This window comes from Onychostruthus taczanowskii, unplaced genomic scaffold, assembly GCF_017590055.1.
Source record: "Onychostruthus taczanowskii isolate IOZ18803 unplaced genomic scaffold, ASM1759005v1 scaffold42, whole genome shotgun sequence".
Taxonomy (NCBI): domain Eukaryota; kingdom Metazoa; phylum Chordata; class Aves; order Passeriformes; family Passeridae; genus Onychostruthus; species Onychostruthus taczanowskii.
In genome coordinates this window covers 4,129,753-4,148,384 of record NW_024501682.1, presented here as the reverse complement: position 1 = coordinate 4,148,384, position 18,632 = coordinate 4,129,753, and the positions used below count along the sequence as shown (strand labels likewise).

The following is an 18,632-nucleotide window of genomic DNA, read 5'->3' as shown; positions in this document are numbered from 1 at the left end:
TTAACCAAACTGTTTTATCCAACTGTAAACGATTTACAAACTCAAGATTAACAAAAACATGGAAAAAATATCTGAAGCACAGGCATCCTTCACAAAGAGAAGAGCAGGAAGCAAAGAAAATTTGTTTTAGAAGTGCTTCTGTTCAGGAAAAAAAAGTGTCATTGACCTGTCCTCACTTTAGCTTTTATTTTTCAATTCTGGAAGTTAAAATACATTAGCAGGTGACAACATACTCAGGGATGTGGTGTGGCTCTTGGGGATGACCCTGTGCAGGGCCAGGAACTGAACTTGATGATCCCTGCGCATCCTTTCCTGCTCAGCATAATCTGTGATTCTGAGACTTGTGTGAGAACAGTAAGAGAAAGGTAACAGGCAGGACAAACCAAAAAAAAGCTTACAGATTTCATGAAACTTTCTATAGGGAGCAAATGTACATATAGGGAGGAACCTAAAGCATGCCTATTGCTCTAACTTCCCTGCTGAAAACTACTGACTCGATAATGCCTCCAGCCACAGAGAGTGGCAGAGCTCAAAACACAGCCTTAGAGAACTTATCCAGTCATTTACAAATGCACAGTAAATGGGCAACTTCCCTCAGCATTTTTTTTTAAACGCAAAAAATATTTTTCTTGATTCTGACAAACTAAGTTTAAAAATATTGCCAAACTTCAAACTCAGTACATACATAAAACATTTCATTGATAAAGAGCACACAGGTAATTATGCAAACCCCTGGTTCTTTATGCTAGCTTCATAGGATACCTCATAAAAGGGCTTTTTTTTTCTTAATTAAATCAGCGAGCATGCACTCAAGCATCCTTACCATAGTAAATCAATTTGTGTGTGCATTGAATGAAAGCAAATTCAAGATATAAACACACCACAGAACTGATTTCACGTAAGGCATTATTATAAGCAGTATGAAAAGTGCTTTTAAAAGCACTGTAAGAAACACTTTGACAGTGCTCCTTTAAAAATGGATTTAAAGGGAGGTTGACACCTTCTTCCAATCCATAGATAGATCTGAGCACCACTGTAGCAAAGAGCACAGAACTGATTTTTACTTCAGATGTACCAGTAAGATTAAATTGATCCTTGCTCATTGTACCATATAAAAATCAACAGAAAAGCCAAAGAACATGGAAAAACCAAGGGAATCTGCAGAGGAAAAGGTCACGGATACATGTAGTTTGATAAAAAAAGAGAAGCCTTCTCCCCAAATACCTACATGCACTCTTCCACAACCCCACTCTATCATTATGAAAAGCTCCTTATGATTTTAAGAGACAGGAATATGCCAAAGGCAGTAGATGTTGAGAAGAAATAACAGCTAGTACAGCCACAGAGTGCAGCTTACATGGGCTGCTAAAACAGAAAGCTACAAAGACAAACCTGATATTCCTACCAGTAACTTTGATATTTCCTGCTCTGGAGTATAATAAAAAAGAAGCTGGTCCTATTGAAGAGGACTGGCAAACCAAAAGCACACACAAAGTGCAATATTGATGTCCCCAGGCCTCCCACTGTGACCCAGCTTCAGGGAGGTGCCCCTTCCAACCCGGCTGCCACCACTGACTCAGTGCCACCTCTCCGCCCTCTCAGGGACAGCTGTCCATAGGCAGCTCCAGATGTCCATCTGCACAGAATCAGACACTCAAGTTAGGGCTGTAAATTTCATATCCCAGAACAATAACAGCCAATGAAATAGACTAGAATTTTTAAGCCTTTATGCCTACACTCATCTGCAGAGAATCCTTTCCAACCTTGCACTGCTCCGAAAGGGTCTAAAACAGTGTGGAAGGCTGCAGCTGAGGAGCTGCTGTTTACCACAGCACAGGTGTCACCACTTGCTCCTTCTTCCTCCTCACCTTCCTCCAGCCTCTCAGCAAAATGCAGTTTTCATTGCCAGGTGAGCGGGGTCTCCCCCCACCTCCCCACCAAAGGCAGTCTGGGGGGGCAGGCAGCAAAGAGCAGGAATGAGGTGGCAGCCATGACAACCAGCCCCAGTGGCATCCATGGAAGGTGTCAAACTATGGCCTGAAAATCCCAAAGGGCCCTTGGGCGGTGGAGGTGCCAGTGGGATGCTGGTCCTCCTCCCTTAACACAGGCCATGGACAGTTTAGGGGTTCTACTGAAGGCACACTGAATCATAAAATCACAGAACAAGCTGAGTTGGAAGGAATCCATCAGGACCATCAAGTCCAACTCCTGGACTTGATGGTCCTGATGGACACTGTAAGAGTCACACCGTGTGCCTGAGAGCATTGTTCAAACACTTTGACTCTATCAGGCTGCATCTCTGTCAGGCTTGCCTGACACCACTTCCCTGGGGAGCCTGTTCCAGTGCCCAGCCACGCTCTGGGTGAAAAACCTTTTTCTAGTATCCAACCTAAACTTCCCCTGCACAACTTCAGGCCATTGCCTAAGTTCTGTCACCGGTCACGAGAGTGAAGGGATCAGCGCCTGTCTCTCCGCTTCTCCTCTCTTTAGAGAAGGCTGGGTGCATACATACATGTATATATTTTTACTATCGTATTTTCCAGGGAGAGTGCTGCAAGCGCCTTTACATGTCCCACCATAATATAGCTGGCAGTCCTCCTGTAAGGAGCGCGGGCAGAGCGGAACGCCCAGCACCGCCGCCCGGGGCACAGCCCGGCCCGAGGGAACAGGGAGAGACCCCGCGCTGCCCTCGGGCTGCCCCGCCGCCCGCCCCGCCATGCCGGCCCCCCGCCCGCGGGCTCCCCCTACCTGTCCGAGCAGCCGCCAGCGGGCTCGGGCCGCCGCCGCACCGCTCGCCCCGCACCTGCCCGCGGTGGGGCGGCGCGGGGAGCCGGCAGCCTCGGCCATGCGGTGGCGGGAGCGCCGGGAGCTGGCGCGGTGGGAGGGAGGAAGGGAGCGCTGTCTTGGGCGGCGGGGACGGGCCGCTGAGCATCCAGCGGCCGCGGGACCGGCCGAGCTAGGGATGGACTGGGAGGAGGGGCGCGGCCATCTTTGCTAAGGGCAGCGCCGAGCGACTCTCAGCGGCCGAGGAAGCGCGGTGCTCTTCAGGCCCGGCGCGGCGTGGGCGCGCCTCAAGACAAGTCGGCCGTGGCCACCGCGCCCGGGGACGGGACTGGGTGTAGCACGGCGGCCACCAGGGAAAGCGTGCCCCCCCCACCGTGGGTCTGCGTCCCGGCGCTGGCATCAGCGGCGCTCGGCCGCCGCGGCTGCTGAAGTGCCCTGCCGCCATCTTAGTTACGGGCAGCAGATGCCCCGGGAGCGCTGCCGCCCGCCCGGCATCTGATCCCGGGCAGCCCCGGCCCAGCGGGAGCGGGAGGAGCGGCGGCAGCGCCACGGCGAGTCCTTGCGCGGGCCGCGGGCGGACGGGCAGCGCCGGCGGGAAGCGGGGCCGCGCCGGGTCCGGCCGGACACGTGGGGCCCGTCCCTTGCAGTGCTCCTGCGAACGGGGTTCAGCTGCTGCTGCCCAGGGAGCCTCGGGAGGAGCGTGGCTTTGGTGTTACATGACGGGGAGCTGAGGGGGGCGACTTCTCCAGACTTTCCCAGTGTTCCGTCCTTCAGCGTTTGGACGTGCGCGGTTGCAGCTCGCTTTCTCCTCATAGTTTCACTGGAGTTAAACTTTGGGCCGCCAGGAATGTTCAGGTTAAAATGTGGGTGCCAGCTGTTAACAGACCAAGTTTAACTTGTTTTCTTCTCATTTGATTTACCTAGTGAATCAATCGCATTTCTTTCAAAGAGGAAGTTTACACTATGTCTGTTTCCTCTGTATGCATGTACATTTACGCCTGCTGTTTACGTTATGTATATTTCACACGCACAGCGTAAATGATCGGCAGTTTGGGATTTTCAGAAATTCCAGGTTGGCTGTCGCGAAATGAAGGTTAGGATGTGCTGCGCTGGACTGCGGAATCTTCTCCAGGGGCTGACCTTCAGTGCCAAGTACTACTCTAAGCATAACCCTCCTCAAACAGTGTGTCCTTACAGTAAAATTGGACCAAAAAAGCGCCACATCCTGGGCTGTTCAAAAAGTACATGCACCCACAGGACTGCACCACCTGGAAGCATCCTGCCATGCAGATTCTTTTCCTGCAAGGTATGCTGTTAGATAATAGACCTAATACCAACAACCACCTTGGCACATCTGTTAAGGAATCCAGTCATACTTTTCACATGTTGATGAAACATATATTTCCCAGAGGATTTTAAGCAGACGAATAAAGTCCAGAATATCAGTTACGTTCAAGGACATGTACCATTGTTCAGCTTTCCTATGCTGTTTTGACATAAAGCTGCATTTTGGTTGATTTTCCTGCTATTGTAATTTTGAAAAATTGGTATCTTCTAGACTTAGGTAAAGTGTCAGGAGAAAACTGGGAGAGATCAGCTAGGGTAGAGGCAAAGTGTCCAAACTGATGATGCCAGCCTGTGACCTGTCTGTCTCAAAAAACACTTGACTTTTCTGTGTTGACCAGTAGGTCATGGTTTCCATCATATTAAAATATAACATGATGCTCACATGTTCTAAACTATATTTTAAAAGGTATTTGCATTGATTTCTGTATATAAATATTGTGTAATTGGATGGGAGTAACTCTCATGCACCGAGTCAGAAAGCAGTCTGAAATAATTTTAGCTCGTGTGTCTCAGTGTCTCTAATACAGATTTTTTTGGAGGCATTATAAAAGTTCACTGCAGTATGACAGCCTAGAAACTTACTTATATGTATAAGTATTGTTTAAAAATATGTTTGTTTTGGTTTCTTTGATCCTTAAATGTTTCTTAATTCTTCCTTAAATGATCCTTATGTTTTCAGATAGGTGCCTGGTTGTCCAAAAATTGTTTCAGATGGTGTTTCTTCAGAGGTGACACCAAGGTCATCTTGTTGTAACTTTTATTTGTCACCATGAAATAAAGAGTTCCTAAGTGTCTCAAATGTAAGCAGATGTTTCAAGGAGAGCACAGGAGGTCTGGAGGGATGAGAATGTGTGTTCAGTTTACTCAGTGGAACTTCACTAACACAACTGTTACAAGTGCTGCTCTGTGACACTGGTCCCAGCATGCAAACATTGTTTTCACCTGAAAGGAGGCTGTGCCTGTTTGCTTTGGAGCAAATGTTTGCACACCAGTTGTCACTGAGATCCTCTGCTATCCTGAAAATCTTTCAAGATTGCTGGATTTTCCCCAGGTAGGGAGGTGTACTGTACACTCTTAATACATCCCTACACTGTGACCACCAGCTGTATATAATATTTCCAAACAAATACAATGGGAATTGCTGAAAACAAAAGGAGGGCAATCATCAAAAGATTCATAAAGTGTGGAACTTGTCAAAATAAGTTGTGGATGCTAAAATTTTACATAGGTATAAGGGGAGACATATATGAGATATAGCTATGTCATACATGAGAGAAGCTTTTTCAATATCCAGAAACCGTGTTCAGGTCAGGAAATTACTGAGGAAAAATTGTTTAAGGCTGGGGAAAATCATCTGTCTTGTCCCATTCTTACACTTTCCTAAGTATCCATTTATGGCCACTGTGAAGTTTTATTTGGTTGCATCATGTTTGGGGCATGGTGTTGTCTTACTACAACAGTTTTTCGAGTGACTGGGGTGAGGTGGTACACCTTTGGTATCCAGCATTTTGCTTCTCCTGACCGGTCACTCGCTTGCTTTAGAGCTGCTCTGAGAGCCTTCACACTTTCTTTGCCTTGTGCCAGGTGACAGGGAGGATTGGTCTCAAACAGTGACAGACTCTCTCAGCTCTCAGCAATGATGTGCTTTGTGTTCATGGGAAGTTTGGTAACTGGAGCAGATGGTTTCCCTTCAGAGTCTACTTGGAACATTCACATTTTGGTTCTTATGAGTTTCTGAAGACCAACTAGGAACAAACCAACATTCCTTAATGGACAGTAACGACAGGATATGAAGCACAGGCTGCTTTTTAAGCTCAGACACATTCAAATCTTACATTGAATGTTATAAAATGCTGCTTTATGTGATCTGTGCAGTACTATGTAGTGTAATATAAGTTGTGAAGCTTACTAATTGATCAAGTGAGATTTCACAGCATGCAAGAGGAAGTAGCATTGTTCTAGCAGTTTTAACACACTTTTAACATTTTTTACAATACAAGACAACTTTGTTGGCAGTGAGGTAGCAGTAATTTCATATTTCATGGAAAACCAGATCCTTAAACTTATTCCTGATAAAATTGTTGCAGAACCCATATCAGTTCACTTCATTCTGCACCTTATGAACATTTATATTAACACTTCTGAGGAGGTGGAGCAAGAACCTGAATGAGCTGCTAGGACTCTGAGGTACAGGGACAGAGGTGTGGGCACCGTTGTCTAGGAGAGGAAATGAGAAATTACACTCTAAAGACAGGACATTATGAAAGAAAGCTGTGAAGAAGGAAAAATAATAGATCAGGAAGATCCAAAAGATCAGGAAGAGTTAAAATAAAACACATACCAACTGCAGTTTTTGTTTTTATTGGCATGTACTTTTGTAATAATGCAAAGGTGGTTTTGGGCCTGTGGCTCAGGGGATATCACCTCAATGTATTCAGATTGGTGTGCAGTGTGCTAGCTTGTAGCCATTGTTGTCTTTCCTTACTTAGCAGGAAGGAACCAAAGTCCCTTCCAAAAGGAAGCAAAATACATCCATAGACCTTTTGCACAAGAACCTTCTGAAATCAGAGAAAAAAAACTGGAATAACATTTCACCAACATACAAAGCTATGACAAAGAGGATCAAAGAAAAACTGGAAGAATTGCACAACATGTATACACTCAATTCAAGAAGCCCAAAGGTAAGTGGCAAACAAAACAAACGTTTCCCATCACTGACTACAAATAAAAGGCAGTGGAGCTGTTCGTGCTATAAAATGCTGGTTTACTCTTTTTTTTTTTTTTTTTTTTTTTTTTTTTACAGTAGAAATGTTGAATATTTTAATAATTGTGCATAGTAACAGTTTGTGTTTAGAACAGCTTATAGTTGTTATGACAGTGAATTTACCTTAATTTTTCCACAGGCAAAAGCAAATAAAGATAAAACAATCATCTGACTTGGATAATGAATACAAAACATTGTAAGTTGCAAGAGCAGTTGCAAGTGATCTGATCTTTCTGTGAAATTTAGAGCAGGTAGAGGTAGCTTAAGTACCCTAACTGAAAAAACCTTTCTGATGTGTGCTGTTCCTTCTTCAGTATGGAATATATGTTCTGTCATTTGTTACAATTTGTTACACTTCTGCTGTACAGAAAAATGACTGTATATGGGGATTCAAAGGAAATAGTATGCTGGACTTGAAATATTTTTGTTTGTATTGAACAGATGAGGTTTGGAGAGAATGTGTACTTTGAAGAGAATGGCTGCATATTTCTTGCAAAAGCAGATGATGGTAAGGGATTTCTCTTTCTAATATGGTAGGATTCTTAAAAAAGGTATACATGTATCACTTAGTGCTCTTTTCTTGCATTAATTCGTAACTTGTCTGTTTCTTAACTAAAAATACTTTTATACAATTCTGTAATAGAGTAATAATTCTAGATTCCTGAATCTGAAAAGGTGAGGTTGAGAGTTAGAGAATAGTATATATTGATACTAAGGCAAGTTGCTGGAAAGAGAGAAGACACTTCTTTGCAGAGCCCTAACCTAACACTTCGAAGAAAGGAAAAGAACATCCATGCTTTTTTTATTTCTGAGGTGGGGTGAAAGAATTTCTAATTTTATTTATTAAAAACAACTGCACCTTAGCTATCTGAGCTTTAAAATTCAATATGTTTAGTAGAAGCCAAGATCTACACTTTTGAAATATTTTTAGTAATAACTACAGGATTTTTTACGTGGAACTGTAATTTTTTTTGTTTATTTTTACAAAGTGCATTTGCAAATATCATGCAAGACAGGTATTTGTTGTTGATAAATTCCAGTGGGGTGTTTGTGAATATTGGAGACAGATTTGTTAGATACAGACATTAAGAATCACCATTCATTTTGACAGTGTCTTAATTACAGGATTTTTTGCTACCTCTTTTTCCTGTGTAATAGGTGAAGGAAATGCTAAGATTTTATTCAATGTTGAAGATCTTGGCTTTTCTGATGCCTTTATTCAACGGATCAGAATTTCACCAGATCAGAGATACATGGCCATCAGCTTAAAAAGTGAAAATTCTGAAGAGGCAACCTGCATTGTTATGAAACTTGGTAATCTTCCTGTAGTGGAAAAAGTAATTCCAAGTGTATTTAGCTTTGGTAAGTAGTTTATAAATCCTGTGGATCACACAAGCTTTCAACACAACACTTTTTTTAGTTTAAAGATAATTTTTTTTTTTTTAATGAAGGCAATATTTAATCCTTATAGGTGTTGAATTTTTTCTTATGGTTTCTTTAATGCTGCATGATTACAGGCTGTCTGATATGGATGAAAGGGACTGCTTCCTGGATGCAAGTTTTCCTTAACTGTAAAAGCATTTATACACATTACAACAGTCATAATTTTTTCCATTGAATCCAGTATGCTGTATTCAAAATATAGTGACGTGACTGTCATATAAAGGTCTTTTTGAGGGATGTTCTGGTTGGTAAACCCTTGCAGCTACAACTGAAGTCACTGGTAGCTTGAAAAGTTGGAAGCACTACCTACTAGTGAGTATTGGCTGGAATTTCAACTGGAATCTATGATGTGGGTCACACTTCAGAGCCCAGTGAAGTCAGCCAGGTCTTGAATCAATTCTTTCAGAATAGATTACAGAGCTTTACATTGCTGTTAAAAGAAGCAGAGGTAAATGGAAGTGAATGGGAAAACATTTTATAGGCTGTTAAAGAATATAACAAAAAGAGTATAATAGTATGTACACAGTGTTCCACATCTTGTACTTTGGTAGATGTCATCAAGTATATCTAGTGCAGTAAGCAATTTGCCTGGGCAGAGCAAAAAAATGAAACTCTATGTAAAACTTCCTTGTTAAAAAAATGAGGAGCTGCAAGAATTTAGTGTTGTGTTTCCACACTGAAGATTACACTACCTATTGAAAAACAAACATGCAAATTTGCCTATGACATTTTACAGCATACTTGATTTGAACATTTATCTAGGTTGATCCAGAAGAATCAGTACAGTTAAGAGACCAACATGCTGTTGCCTAAATAGGTGTGACAGATAATAAAAGTACAAAAGATGGCTATCAGAATGGTAAATTCTGTAAAAGGTAAAGGTAAGGTAAGGTAAGGTTGTAAAAGTAACCTGTAAAGGTAAGTCAGGTGTTAGTGAGGTACAGCAGTAGTGCAATGAAGCACAGAGGTGCCTCAATCATGAGCAAAAGAATTAGGTCTTAAAACCACTTGCAAAGTGTATGGGCTTGTATTGAGTGATATCAAATAGCAGGGAGACAGACAAAAGTTCCTGAAAATTTACACCTTGATTTTTGTATAGGCTAGGCTATAGAAAAACTTGGATTTGACCTCTAAAGGCTTGTCTTCATAGTGAATCCTCAGCCACCTGTGCACTTTGGAGCCACACTGCTGTTCAGAAAGGGAAGTGGTTGTGTTATTTTGGTGTTACGAAGTCCTCGGGCTTTGTACTGAAAATCAGTATTTATGCATAAGACACATACAGCAGCTTTTAAAAACACACATGTTAAACATCATTCTGTTGGCAGTAGGAGCAGCAGAGATGGCAGGAATGTGGCTGGATCAGTCAGAAAAACTTCAGAATAACAAGGTTCCTGTATTTATACCTTTCTATGTTGGTGAACACATATACAAGCATAGAAAACTGGAGAATTTTTATCTCAGCAGTACCCATGGGGCACATGCATCATCTCTTTTCTCTAAATGGCTTGTGTGCAGTCACATGCAGCAGTGCAGAGCTTATGATGTCTTTATTATCTTGCTGACTCCATGTAAACCTCTTTTTCTCTGCTGTTTTAAACAACCACGTCTCCTATTTTCCTGTTACCTCCAGAATCCACACAGGGTCAACAGCTTCCTGTTACTGGGCCCTGCAGCACTGACCTCTGCTTTCTTTTTTTTTTTTCTTTCTTTTTTTTTTTCTTTTTTTTCAATGCATTATGAGATTTTTGTTCTGTGGTATTCAGAGAAAACATGGGAAAACCTTTTGGCTCTTACCTCAGTCCCCACAGGATACAGAAGTGCTGTCCTTAGTTCCATGCCACCTACAACCCACCTTTTTCAGCACTGGGTCCAGTGTCCATGGGAGTCCCATCTTCTCTCAGTAATATCAGTAATATCATCTCCTCTCTGAATTTAATGTGTATTTGTCTTTTTTTCCAGAATGGGCTGCAAATGATATTCTGTATTACACAACTCAGGAGAACCTTAAATGCCAGAATGTATTCATGACCACTTTCACTTACCAGAAACATACTAAGTTAGTTTATACAGAACAAGATGCAAGGTAATACATACCTGAAATATAACAAGTCCTTTACATGTTTTAGAGTATTTTATATGTAAATTATAACTGGTTTGGAAAACAAACTGTTCCATATCGTATTTCAAATAGTAAAATGCATTTTTTGTGTTCTGCTGTCAGTAGTGCCTTATACAGCCTGAGAATGTGCTCTGTTCTCCTTTTGATGTGTGATTAACAGTGATTTAACTTTCCTCTCTTACCTCATAAGTTCAGCTGAGTTTATAAATGTCAAGGTCACTCTCAGGTCAGGGTGTCCTTTAATGAATGTGTGACAGTTTCATAGAGGGTAAATCAGACCGCAGATTTCATTTTGTTTTCTCTGCTGTTGATGTCTGATACATCTTTTTAAAAAAATACTTAAGTTCAGGCTAATCCTTGCTCTGGGTAATGGATTGGCAAAATCATTACAACATTCCAAGAGACAGAACTATTGTTGACTGAATACCCTCTCAATAACCTTTCTTTAAGCAGTGGTTTAGGAAGACAAGAAAGCTCTTTGCTAAATTGAGCGCAGAACTAGCTTTTCAGCATTGTAGCACGTGGTATATTTATACAGCATTGCATAAATATTTGTGATTATTCTTAATTCAAGTTACATATTCAGTAAAGAAATGCCAATTATACTTTCATCGGGAAAAAAAAAAAAGAAAGCAAACAAAAAAATCTGCAATGGAGATGGAATAAATAAGATCTTTTTTTTTCCAGCTGCATTTGATGCATCGTTTTGGAAAATCAAGTTGCAGTGACCTGGCACTTCCCCACAGGGAAACTGTTGGCATAATTCTGAAGGTCACAGTCATTACAATAGATCTACTAGAAACTTACTCTAAAGGTTCATGTGCTATTGCAGCTCATAGCTGAGCTCCTTCATTGGAGATGGCAAGACATTCTTTTCTGTTGCCATTGAGCAGTTCTGTTCTGCCTCTCACCAGCTCTTCTAGTTGCAATCAAATATTTCTTTAGAAGTTGAAAATTTCTTGATTTTTTTAAAAGCTACAAAGATAAAAAAATTGTAATGTCAAGGTCATAATCCTTGGAGAGAAGTGTAATATGCATTTCAGCTCAACCCTCTTAGAAGCAGGATCAGCAGAGCTGAACTCTTGGAATCTCTACTGAATGCAGTGCCACATTCTTGCCAAATTCATGGGTATTAGACAGGCAGGAGGCTGATTTTTCTTGCAGACTTTAGCTCCCCCTCTGTGCCTGTACTAAAGATGTCAAGAGGGTGCAATTAGAAAACCAATAGTACCAAAAATATTTGAGATCCTCCACCTGAAAATAATTAAAGGCACTGAAAATACTATCTAAAGCATTCTTTTCTTCACCAGTCAAATACTCTGAATCCTAGAGAGATCATCATTGCAGTCATGTATCTGATCTGTGTGATGCAGATTATGGTACTCAACCCTACATTTTCTTGATGGAATCTGGATCTTTGTGTTGGACCATTTTGCTTTTAGAGACATCCAGTCTTAAGGGTTCAAAATGGCAAAGAGACTGTTCTGGTCCAAGATGTGAAATTCCAGTTAACTCGGATGACTGACAGAAATTTGAATCTGAATTTCAGCCTGAACTTCTCTACTATTAGTATCCAGGCACTGGTTATCATTCTGCTTTCTGTTTCTAGATTTTAGAGGGATTTAAATCCAGTAGATAGTTCCTAGTTTCTTAGTTCCAAAACCAGTGCCTAGTTTCCAGCTTTTATTACTCCAACACTGTCCATCTTGCCTCATATAGGCCTCTGTACTTTTTTTCTTTTTAAATAGTACTTTTTGTCTTATTTGCTTCAAACAGTTAGGTCAGTAGCACATAGACATTTTAACAATTTAATTTTTTAATAGCTCTTACTTTTGTTCTTGCTGTTCCCACATGATGTCATTTATAATTTTAACTATCCACTACTTTTTACTACTTTTTTTTTTAAATAGGGTTACAGGCTCAATAAAAAGTTCTACATTTTGCCTGAATTTTAAAGCCTGTATGCATCAACGAGCTTCCAGTCTAGCTCAATGATGCAAAAATCTGGATTTAGTTGGACAACAACTAAATAGCTTTCTGTGCAGATTTCAGGTTTCACACACAAGATAAAAGGGTTTTAAATCCCAGGGTAAACGCAGCAGAAATGGGTCTGGGAGCCAAGTAGCCTGAAATTTCTCCAGTCTGCTTACAGAAATGTTGTTTTTTACCTTGCAGATGGAAGCCCATGATTCTGAAACAACTGATGTATTTTAAAATACTGATAAAATTTAAGCTTTTTCTTTTTTTTTTTTTTATGATTCCCTACAGATTCTTTGTAGACCTTTATTGCACAAAAGACAGGCATTTTCTCACTATCAACAGCAACAGCAAGACAACCTCAGAAGTTTGGCTGGTTGACTGCAGACGTCCCTTTGAGTCACCTGCTCTTGTACAAGCACGAACCACGGGGGTCATGTACCACATCGAGCACAGAAAGGAGCAGTTGTACATTCTTACTACATATGGAGAACCTGCAGAATATAAGGCAATTTTAACTGATAATTACATTAATAGGATTAACATAGATGCCTATTGCAGGCCATATAGAAGTAGTAAGGTTGGCTTTTAATTCTGTTCATCACAGCTTACTGAAGTAAAGTAAGAGTGAGAGCTGCATGGATTAAAAAGACTGATAGTGCTGCATGGAGTCTCACCTGTAGGAGGCCAGTTTGATCCTAACTCCTTTGACAGCATCAAGAAATGACTATGCTTCAACAGTCACTTCCCCTATATCAAAACTTAAATTGGTGATCTCAGTTTGTGTAATCAACCCCACCTGCAATTGTGCTGGCCATACTGAGAGCACTTACTGTATTACAATCTTCTGTAGAGTAATCTTTGAGGCTTTGTCTTCTCCAAATGTTACTGCATTGCTCTTCCATTTTACCTAAGTAAAGGGAGTTTAAAAATCTCCAGTTTTAGACAGGCAAACACCCCAAATACAAATAAGTATTTTTTGCAAGAAAAATGTAAGAGATAACCTATAAGTCTGTACCTGTCATCTGTAACTCTTAGTACATTTTAGTAATACAAGGTTCTTGCTTTGTTTTTTTTGTTTATAGTTGATGAAGGCACCAGTAGCTTCTAGTGGCAAGGAGAACTGGCAGTTAGTTTATGCACTGGAAAAGAAAACCAAGCTAGTAGACTTTGAGATGTTCAGTGATGACTGTATTATGTTCCTGAAGAATGCTGGTCATCTTTACTTAAATGTGATTTCTTTTGTTTCACACTCTGTTCAGTTGATAAAGGTATGTTTTAGCTTGGTTTAAGCAGCATAATATTTTTCCAGCTTTTTTGGGGAGGGGCGGGGGAGGTTGGGTTTTGTCGGTTTTTTGTTTGGTTGGGTGGTTGGTTGGTTGGTTGGTTGGTTTTTTTGTTTGTTTGTGGGTTTTTTTTTTTGTTTTTTGGTTGTTTTGTTTTGTTTTGTTTTTATAACATAATGAAAGCAAAGATAAATTACACAAGTAAAAAGCAGTTTGGAAGCTATGTATACTGGCAATTTCATTGTTTTGACTAATTGTGTTACCTGTGGCTGTTCTTCAGGATTTGATGTGGTGGCTTATTGCAGCATTTAGAAAGTTAAAGAGCAGCTATCCTGTGAGCCAGTTCTTTCTTCAACGGATTACAGTCAAGCTCTTACAATATAACTGACTTCTAATGTAAAACAGAACTTAGTTCCCTAAATGCTCTACTTAGTTTTACTGAGCCTTTTTTTGCTTACACTCATTGGTGTAAGCAAGGCCTCTCCCACAGGAAAAAGATTAATGTTCAGAAAACAAGTATGGACACTGTCCCATGATAAATGAGAAGAGTTGATATTGCAGTACCAATGGTGCAAAGGATTTGCTTCCATTCTCTAGTTGTTAAATACCTGTAGGTTAAAAACAAAGTAACTTAAGCCAAATCCATTTTCGGAAGATCACTCAGGTGAAATATTTAATTGATTTATTTTCCTGAAAAATACAGTCTGAACAACTCCCAAGTTTATTGCAACAAGCTGCCAATACTGCACTCCATAAAACTGCTACAGAAAAAGGATTTCCACAAAGTACACTGTATGGTCTCCAAAATCTTCAATTTTTTTTTAAATGGCCATAGTTTATTTATTCAGAAAGGGCCTGCAGTTACTCAGGAGAACTTGGACTTCTGCTGCCTTTTCAGAAGCCTCTAGCAGCCTAACCCAAGTAAGTAATGGTCTGGCAGAGGGTTTGGCTATGTCCCTGCTGCTCTCAAAGAATGAATCTTGATTTCTTTCATTCTTAGCAGAGTTAAAAACCTTAAATATAATAACAGTAAGTATCTGAGGGTGAATGTGCCAGGAAAAGGGTTTTGTTCTTCACAATGGCTGGCACTAGGAACAAAGTTAAGAGGCAGGGGTTTTCAGTGGCTTAGCATTACTGAGCTAACTCACAGTAAAAGCATAATAGCTGACATGGACTTGGCTGTATAACGTGTTGAAGTAGAACTGGAAATGCAAGGAAAAATAGGATCTAAAAAATAAAACTGATGCAGAATAATTTCAAATGTTTTCTTTTAAAAAGTCTGCACTAATACCCATTTTTAACTGAATTTGAATTTATTTTTTGTTTTTAATTCATTGTGCAACTTTATCCAATGATTTTGGGGGGAAAGTTCATCAGTCTTTCACTTCTTGACTGTTTTGTTACTGGATTTAAATGAAATTCAGATTGTGCTACATACAAACTAAGATAATTAATTAATATCCAAAGTCTTTTACTCTGAAGGACATATTAGGCTAAATTTACAGAAGCAGTGTAAAGGTCTCACTTGAAATGCCATGTTTTTGCAGCTACCTACGTGGGCCTGTGAATTTGAATTGGAATCTCATCCTGAACATACCACCAGCACCTGCTATTTTCAGCTCTCCTCCCCAGTACACCCCCCTAAGCGTTTTGCATATTCATTTAAAGAAAATAATCTCATTGAACAAGCTGTGCAAGAGGTACCAATTATTACGAATTGTCACACTACACGTTTACTAGCTAAAAGCAAGGTAAGATTTTTCAGTCTTTTTCCCATTCCTTTTATTCTTTCCTTCCTCCCCACCCATTTAAAGAAAGTGCATTTGGCAGGGAACAGAGATTAAAAAATGTAAAGAGCAGTTGGTGCTATAGTTATTAAACAGTGGGTGTTTTCCTCAGTGCTATACAGGAGAACAAGAAAGAGTCGTGATTTTTTTTTCCATTAACCTGGGTATTCCACAGGAGATAACAGCACACGATGAGTCAAGAAGCTTAGTATAAGTGAGAATTGCTAGTTGATGTAATGGTATTGTACTCCACATGATAAATGAAAAAGGTGCCAGCTGTTGAAAAGAGCACCCCACAACCAGCTGCACAGTGCAGATCAAGAAAGGAAAGTTTTAACAGCCTGAGTTTAAAAATTTGGAAATGTTAATAAAGAGTTTGTGCTATGGTAAGTGGTAAACTCTATTGTTAATAACATATATTCTTGGTGTTAAAGGGGGAAGGAAGACTTGGGTGCTTTGGCAGTTTAAAAACTCCTCAGGTGTTGCACTTAAATGAATTTATACTCTGCATCTGTAAGCCCACACAGCAGAGGTTCAGTCTCAGGCTTTATTTTTCAAGAGTGCTTTGTAGACTCTAAGTGAAAAAAAATTACTGTAATCAAAAAAACACATTTTAAAATAAATAATTGAAGTTTTCATTGCCATGTGTCATTGAGATTTCTGCAATGTCCCTTATTGTAAAACTACTCCTTCTTTTCCAGGATGAAACTTTGGTGCCAATTACAGTTTTCCATAATAAGAATTCTAAAGAACTACACAGGAGACCACTTCTAGTTCATGTATATGGAGCTTATGGCATAGATTTGAACATGAGCTTTAAAGAAGAGAAGCTGATGTTAATTGAAGAGGGTTGGATATTAGCATATTGCCATGTTAGGTAAGTCAAATATAAAATGGAAATAAGATTTTATTTTGCAGGATACACAGATTCTTGTTTATGTACAGCTGAAGATGCACCTTTTTTTTTTTTTTGTGTGTGTGTACCTATACCTAATGATTCATATCTTCTTAGATTTTTTTATTTAAGTAGTTTTTAAATTTGCCTCAGGGAAAAAACCACAAGAGCACACTACATTTTTGATTTCTTAAATCTACACGATGGCTGTATGTAACTTTTAATCTTTTCAAGTCTCATTACTTCTTATCTCATCTTTGCTCAAGAAAAAATTCAGTTCGATGCTCAAATTGCCATGACATGTCACCTCCCTCTCCTTCTGAGAGCATTGTGTGTTAATGCTTAGCCTGAGTCTTCTGAAAGCCATTTACATTCCACAGCAGCAACTAAGCATTTAATCTGCAACCCTTGTTCTTTTATTGGCTAAATCCTCTATCTCCAGCTACAAATCTACCAGTTTTATAAAACTGCAAGGTACAACAGGCTTCAAAATTTTCTCAGTAGCTAAGGAAGATAACAAAAGAATCACTTAAGGGAGGGGAGGGGAGGGAAGGGGAGGAATGAGTAATTGTTGGAAATACCAGTCCCAAAACAAATTCAGCAAATATATTCAGTCTGCTGTACTCAGTGGCAAGCATTGTGCTGTTTTTCCTCACACCCCACTAAGAATCTTAACATGCAGGTCAGTCCTACATAAAGATGGATTTGTCATCCAAAGATGGCAGGCTAATCAAATAATCTATTTGAAACCTGAAACCAGAAGAGGAAGAAGCTTCAGGTGGCTTAGAACCAAAATTGTGGTTGCATAGAAAGTATAAATTATTTTTATAATTCTGCACTCCAAAATGTAACATTTCAAGTAGCATTTGAAATTCACAAATTAGGGAGGAAAAAGCCCAAACCCAACTTTCTAACAGTCTCAGAATTTAAGCTAAGTGGAAGACAAATCCAGAGAGTCTGGTGTGGAGCTCAGAAATACTGTTCTACTGTTTTTAATAAGTAATAGTGTTAGTAATGGAAGTATTGAAAATGTTTTCAATATTTTCATAGTTTCCTGTATAAAAAGATAATACTATCTGATTTTTATTGCCTACAATGAAAATGTCATTCCCTAAAGTGTTGCTTTTCCTGTGGATTTCAGGACACAAGCACATGTGCCCTTCTACAGTTAGTATTTTCACCAATCATCATGAATGGATTTATTTTGCCCTAATGTTTTCTCTTTTAGCCATAAAGAAGGGTAAAGGGAAAAGCAGAGAAGAGTTAGTTGGGAAAGTAAACTATGATGTGCCACTCTGTGGCTGCTGCTTTTCTTTTGTTATCTGAAACTATGCCATGTAGTGTTTTCTGAAGAGACTCCAACTTGAATTGCATTAAATTTCAGGGGTGGAGGAGAGCAGGGCCTTAGCTGGCACAGAGATGGATGTCAGCATAATAAACTCAAAGGTCTCCATGACCTCAGGGCTTGCATCACGCTGCTGCACCAACTGGCATTTTCTCAGCCCAAACACACAGCTCTGGCAGCTGCCAGTGCTGGGGGAGTTCTCGCAGGAGCCCTGTGCAACACAGATCCAGAACTGATCAGAGCCGTGGTTTTACAGGTGAGCTGCTGCAGACCTTGTACAGATTACAGCATTAAACTGTGTTATCTGTGTTATTGTACCACTTTCAGAATTGGAAACATTCCAGTTCAAAGCTCACTCTCCTCATTTGTTTGAGAACACCTTGACTCAGATACTCAAGGTCCTCTGTCCTATTTGCCAACTTTTTTTTTTTTAATGACTTCTAAGGCTCCTTTCGTAGATGTTCTAAATACAATGATGAAAACTCATCTCCCACTGACAACTGAGGAACAAGAAGAATGGGGAAATCCATTAGAAGATGAAAAATGTATGAAGTATATAAAAAACTATTGCCCATACCAGAATATTAAGCCACAGGTAAAACTATGCTTTCTGTGCAGAATACTTCAGGCATAAAGTATAGTGGTTTATAAGAAAACCAGAAGTAGATCACTGAAATTTTTAAAAAACCTCCAATATAAATTATTTCAGTAATAATCTTAGCAATAGCTGGAGTCACAAGTGACTACTGAAATGAACCCAATGCCTTCTCCTAAATTATGTGAATTTCTGGACTTGCTTTTGCTTTAGGACTTTCAGGAAGTAATAGATTATTGTATAGCAAATCTCAACATGCAAAATGCCTTCTTTTGGGGGGGAGTTTTGAC

The 18,632-nt window shown here is 40.0% G+C and overlaps 2 protein-coding genes across 3 annotated transcripts in view; one reads left to right on the top strand and one right to left on the bottom strand.

Annotated features, from left to right (window-relative positions):
- Positions 1–2,866, bottom strand: part of CAMKMT (calmodulin-lysine N-methyltransferase) — a 210,787-nt gene extending 207,921 nt beyond the window's left edge. The window contains exon 1 of the mRNA XM_041413606.1: positions 2,749–2,866. Within this exon, the coding sequence (XP_041269540.1) occupies positions 2,749–2,847 (99 nt within the window). The 5' untranslated portion in view covers positions 2,848–2,866. The remainder of the gene's footprint in view (positions 1–2,748) is intronic.
- Positions 2,867–3,517: 651 nt separating this feature from the next.
- Positions 3,518–18,632, top strand: part of PREPL (prolyl endopeptidase like) — a 19,309-nt gene continuing 4,194 nt past the window's right edge. Inside the window, exons 1-12 of one of the 2 annotated variants that reach the window (XM_041413602.1) lie at positions 3,518–3,647; positions 3,848–4,090; positions 6,621–6,812; positions 7,337–7,403; positions 8,054–8,257; positions 10,298–10,421; positions 12,726–12,942; positions 13,520–13,705; positions 15,268–15,471; positions 16,209–16,384; positions 17,787–18,003; positions 18,193–18,342. In XM_041413602.1, the coding sequence (XP_041269536.1) occupies positions 3,872–4,090; positions 6,621–6,812; positions 7,337–7,403; positions 8,054–8,257; positions 10,298–10,421; positions 12,726–12,942; positions 13,520–13,705; positions 15,268–15,471; positions 16,209–16,384; positions 17,787–18,003; positions 18,193–18,342 (1,956 nt within the window). In that variant the 5' untranslated portion in view covers positions 3,518–3,647; positions 3,848–3,871. Of the gene's footprint in view, positions 3,648–3,838; positions 4,091–6,620; positions 6,813–7,336; positions 7,404–8,053; positions 8,258–10,297; positions 10,422–12,725; positions 12,943–13,519; positions 13,706–15,267; positions 15,472–16,208; positions 16,385–17,786; positions 18,004–18,192; positions 18,343–18,632 lie in introns of those variants that run through there. The other variant, XM_041413603.1, reaches the window with a different exon arrangement.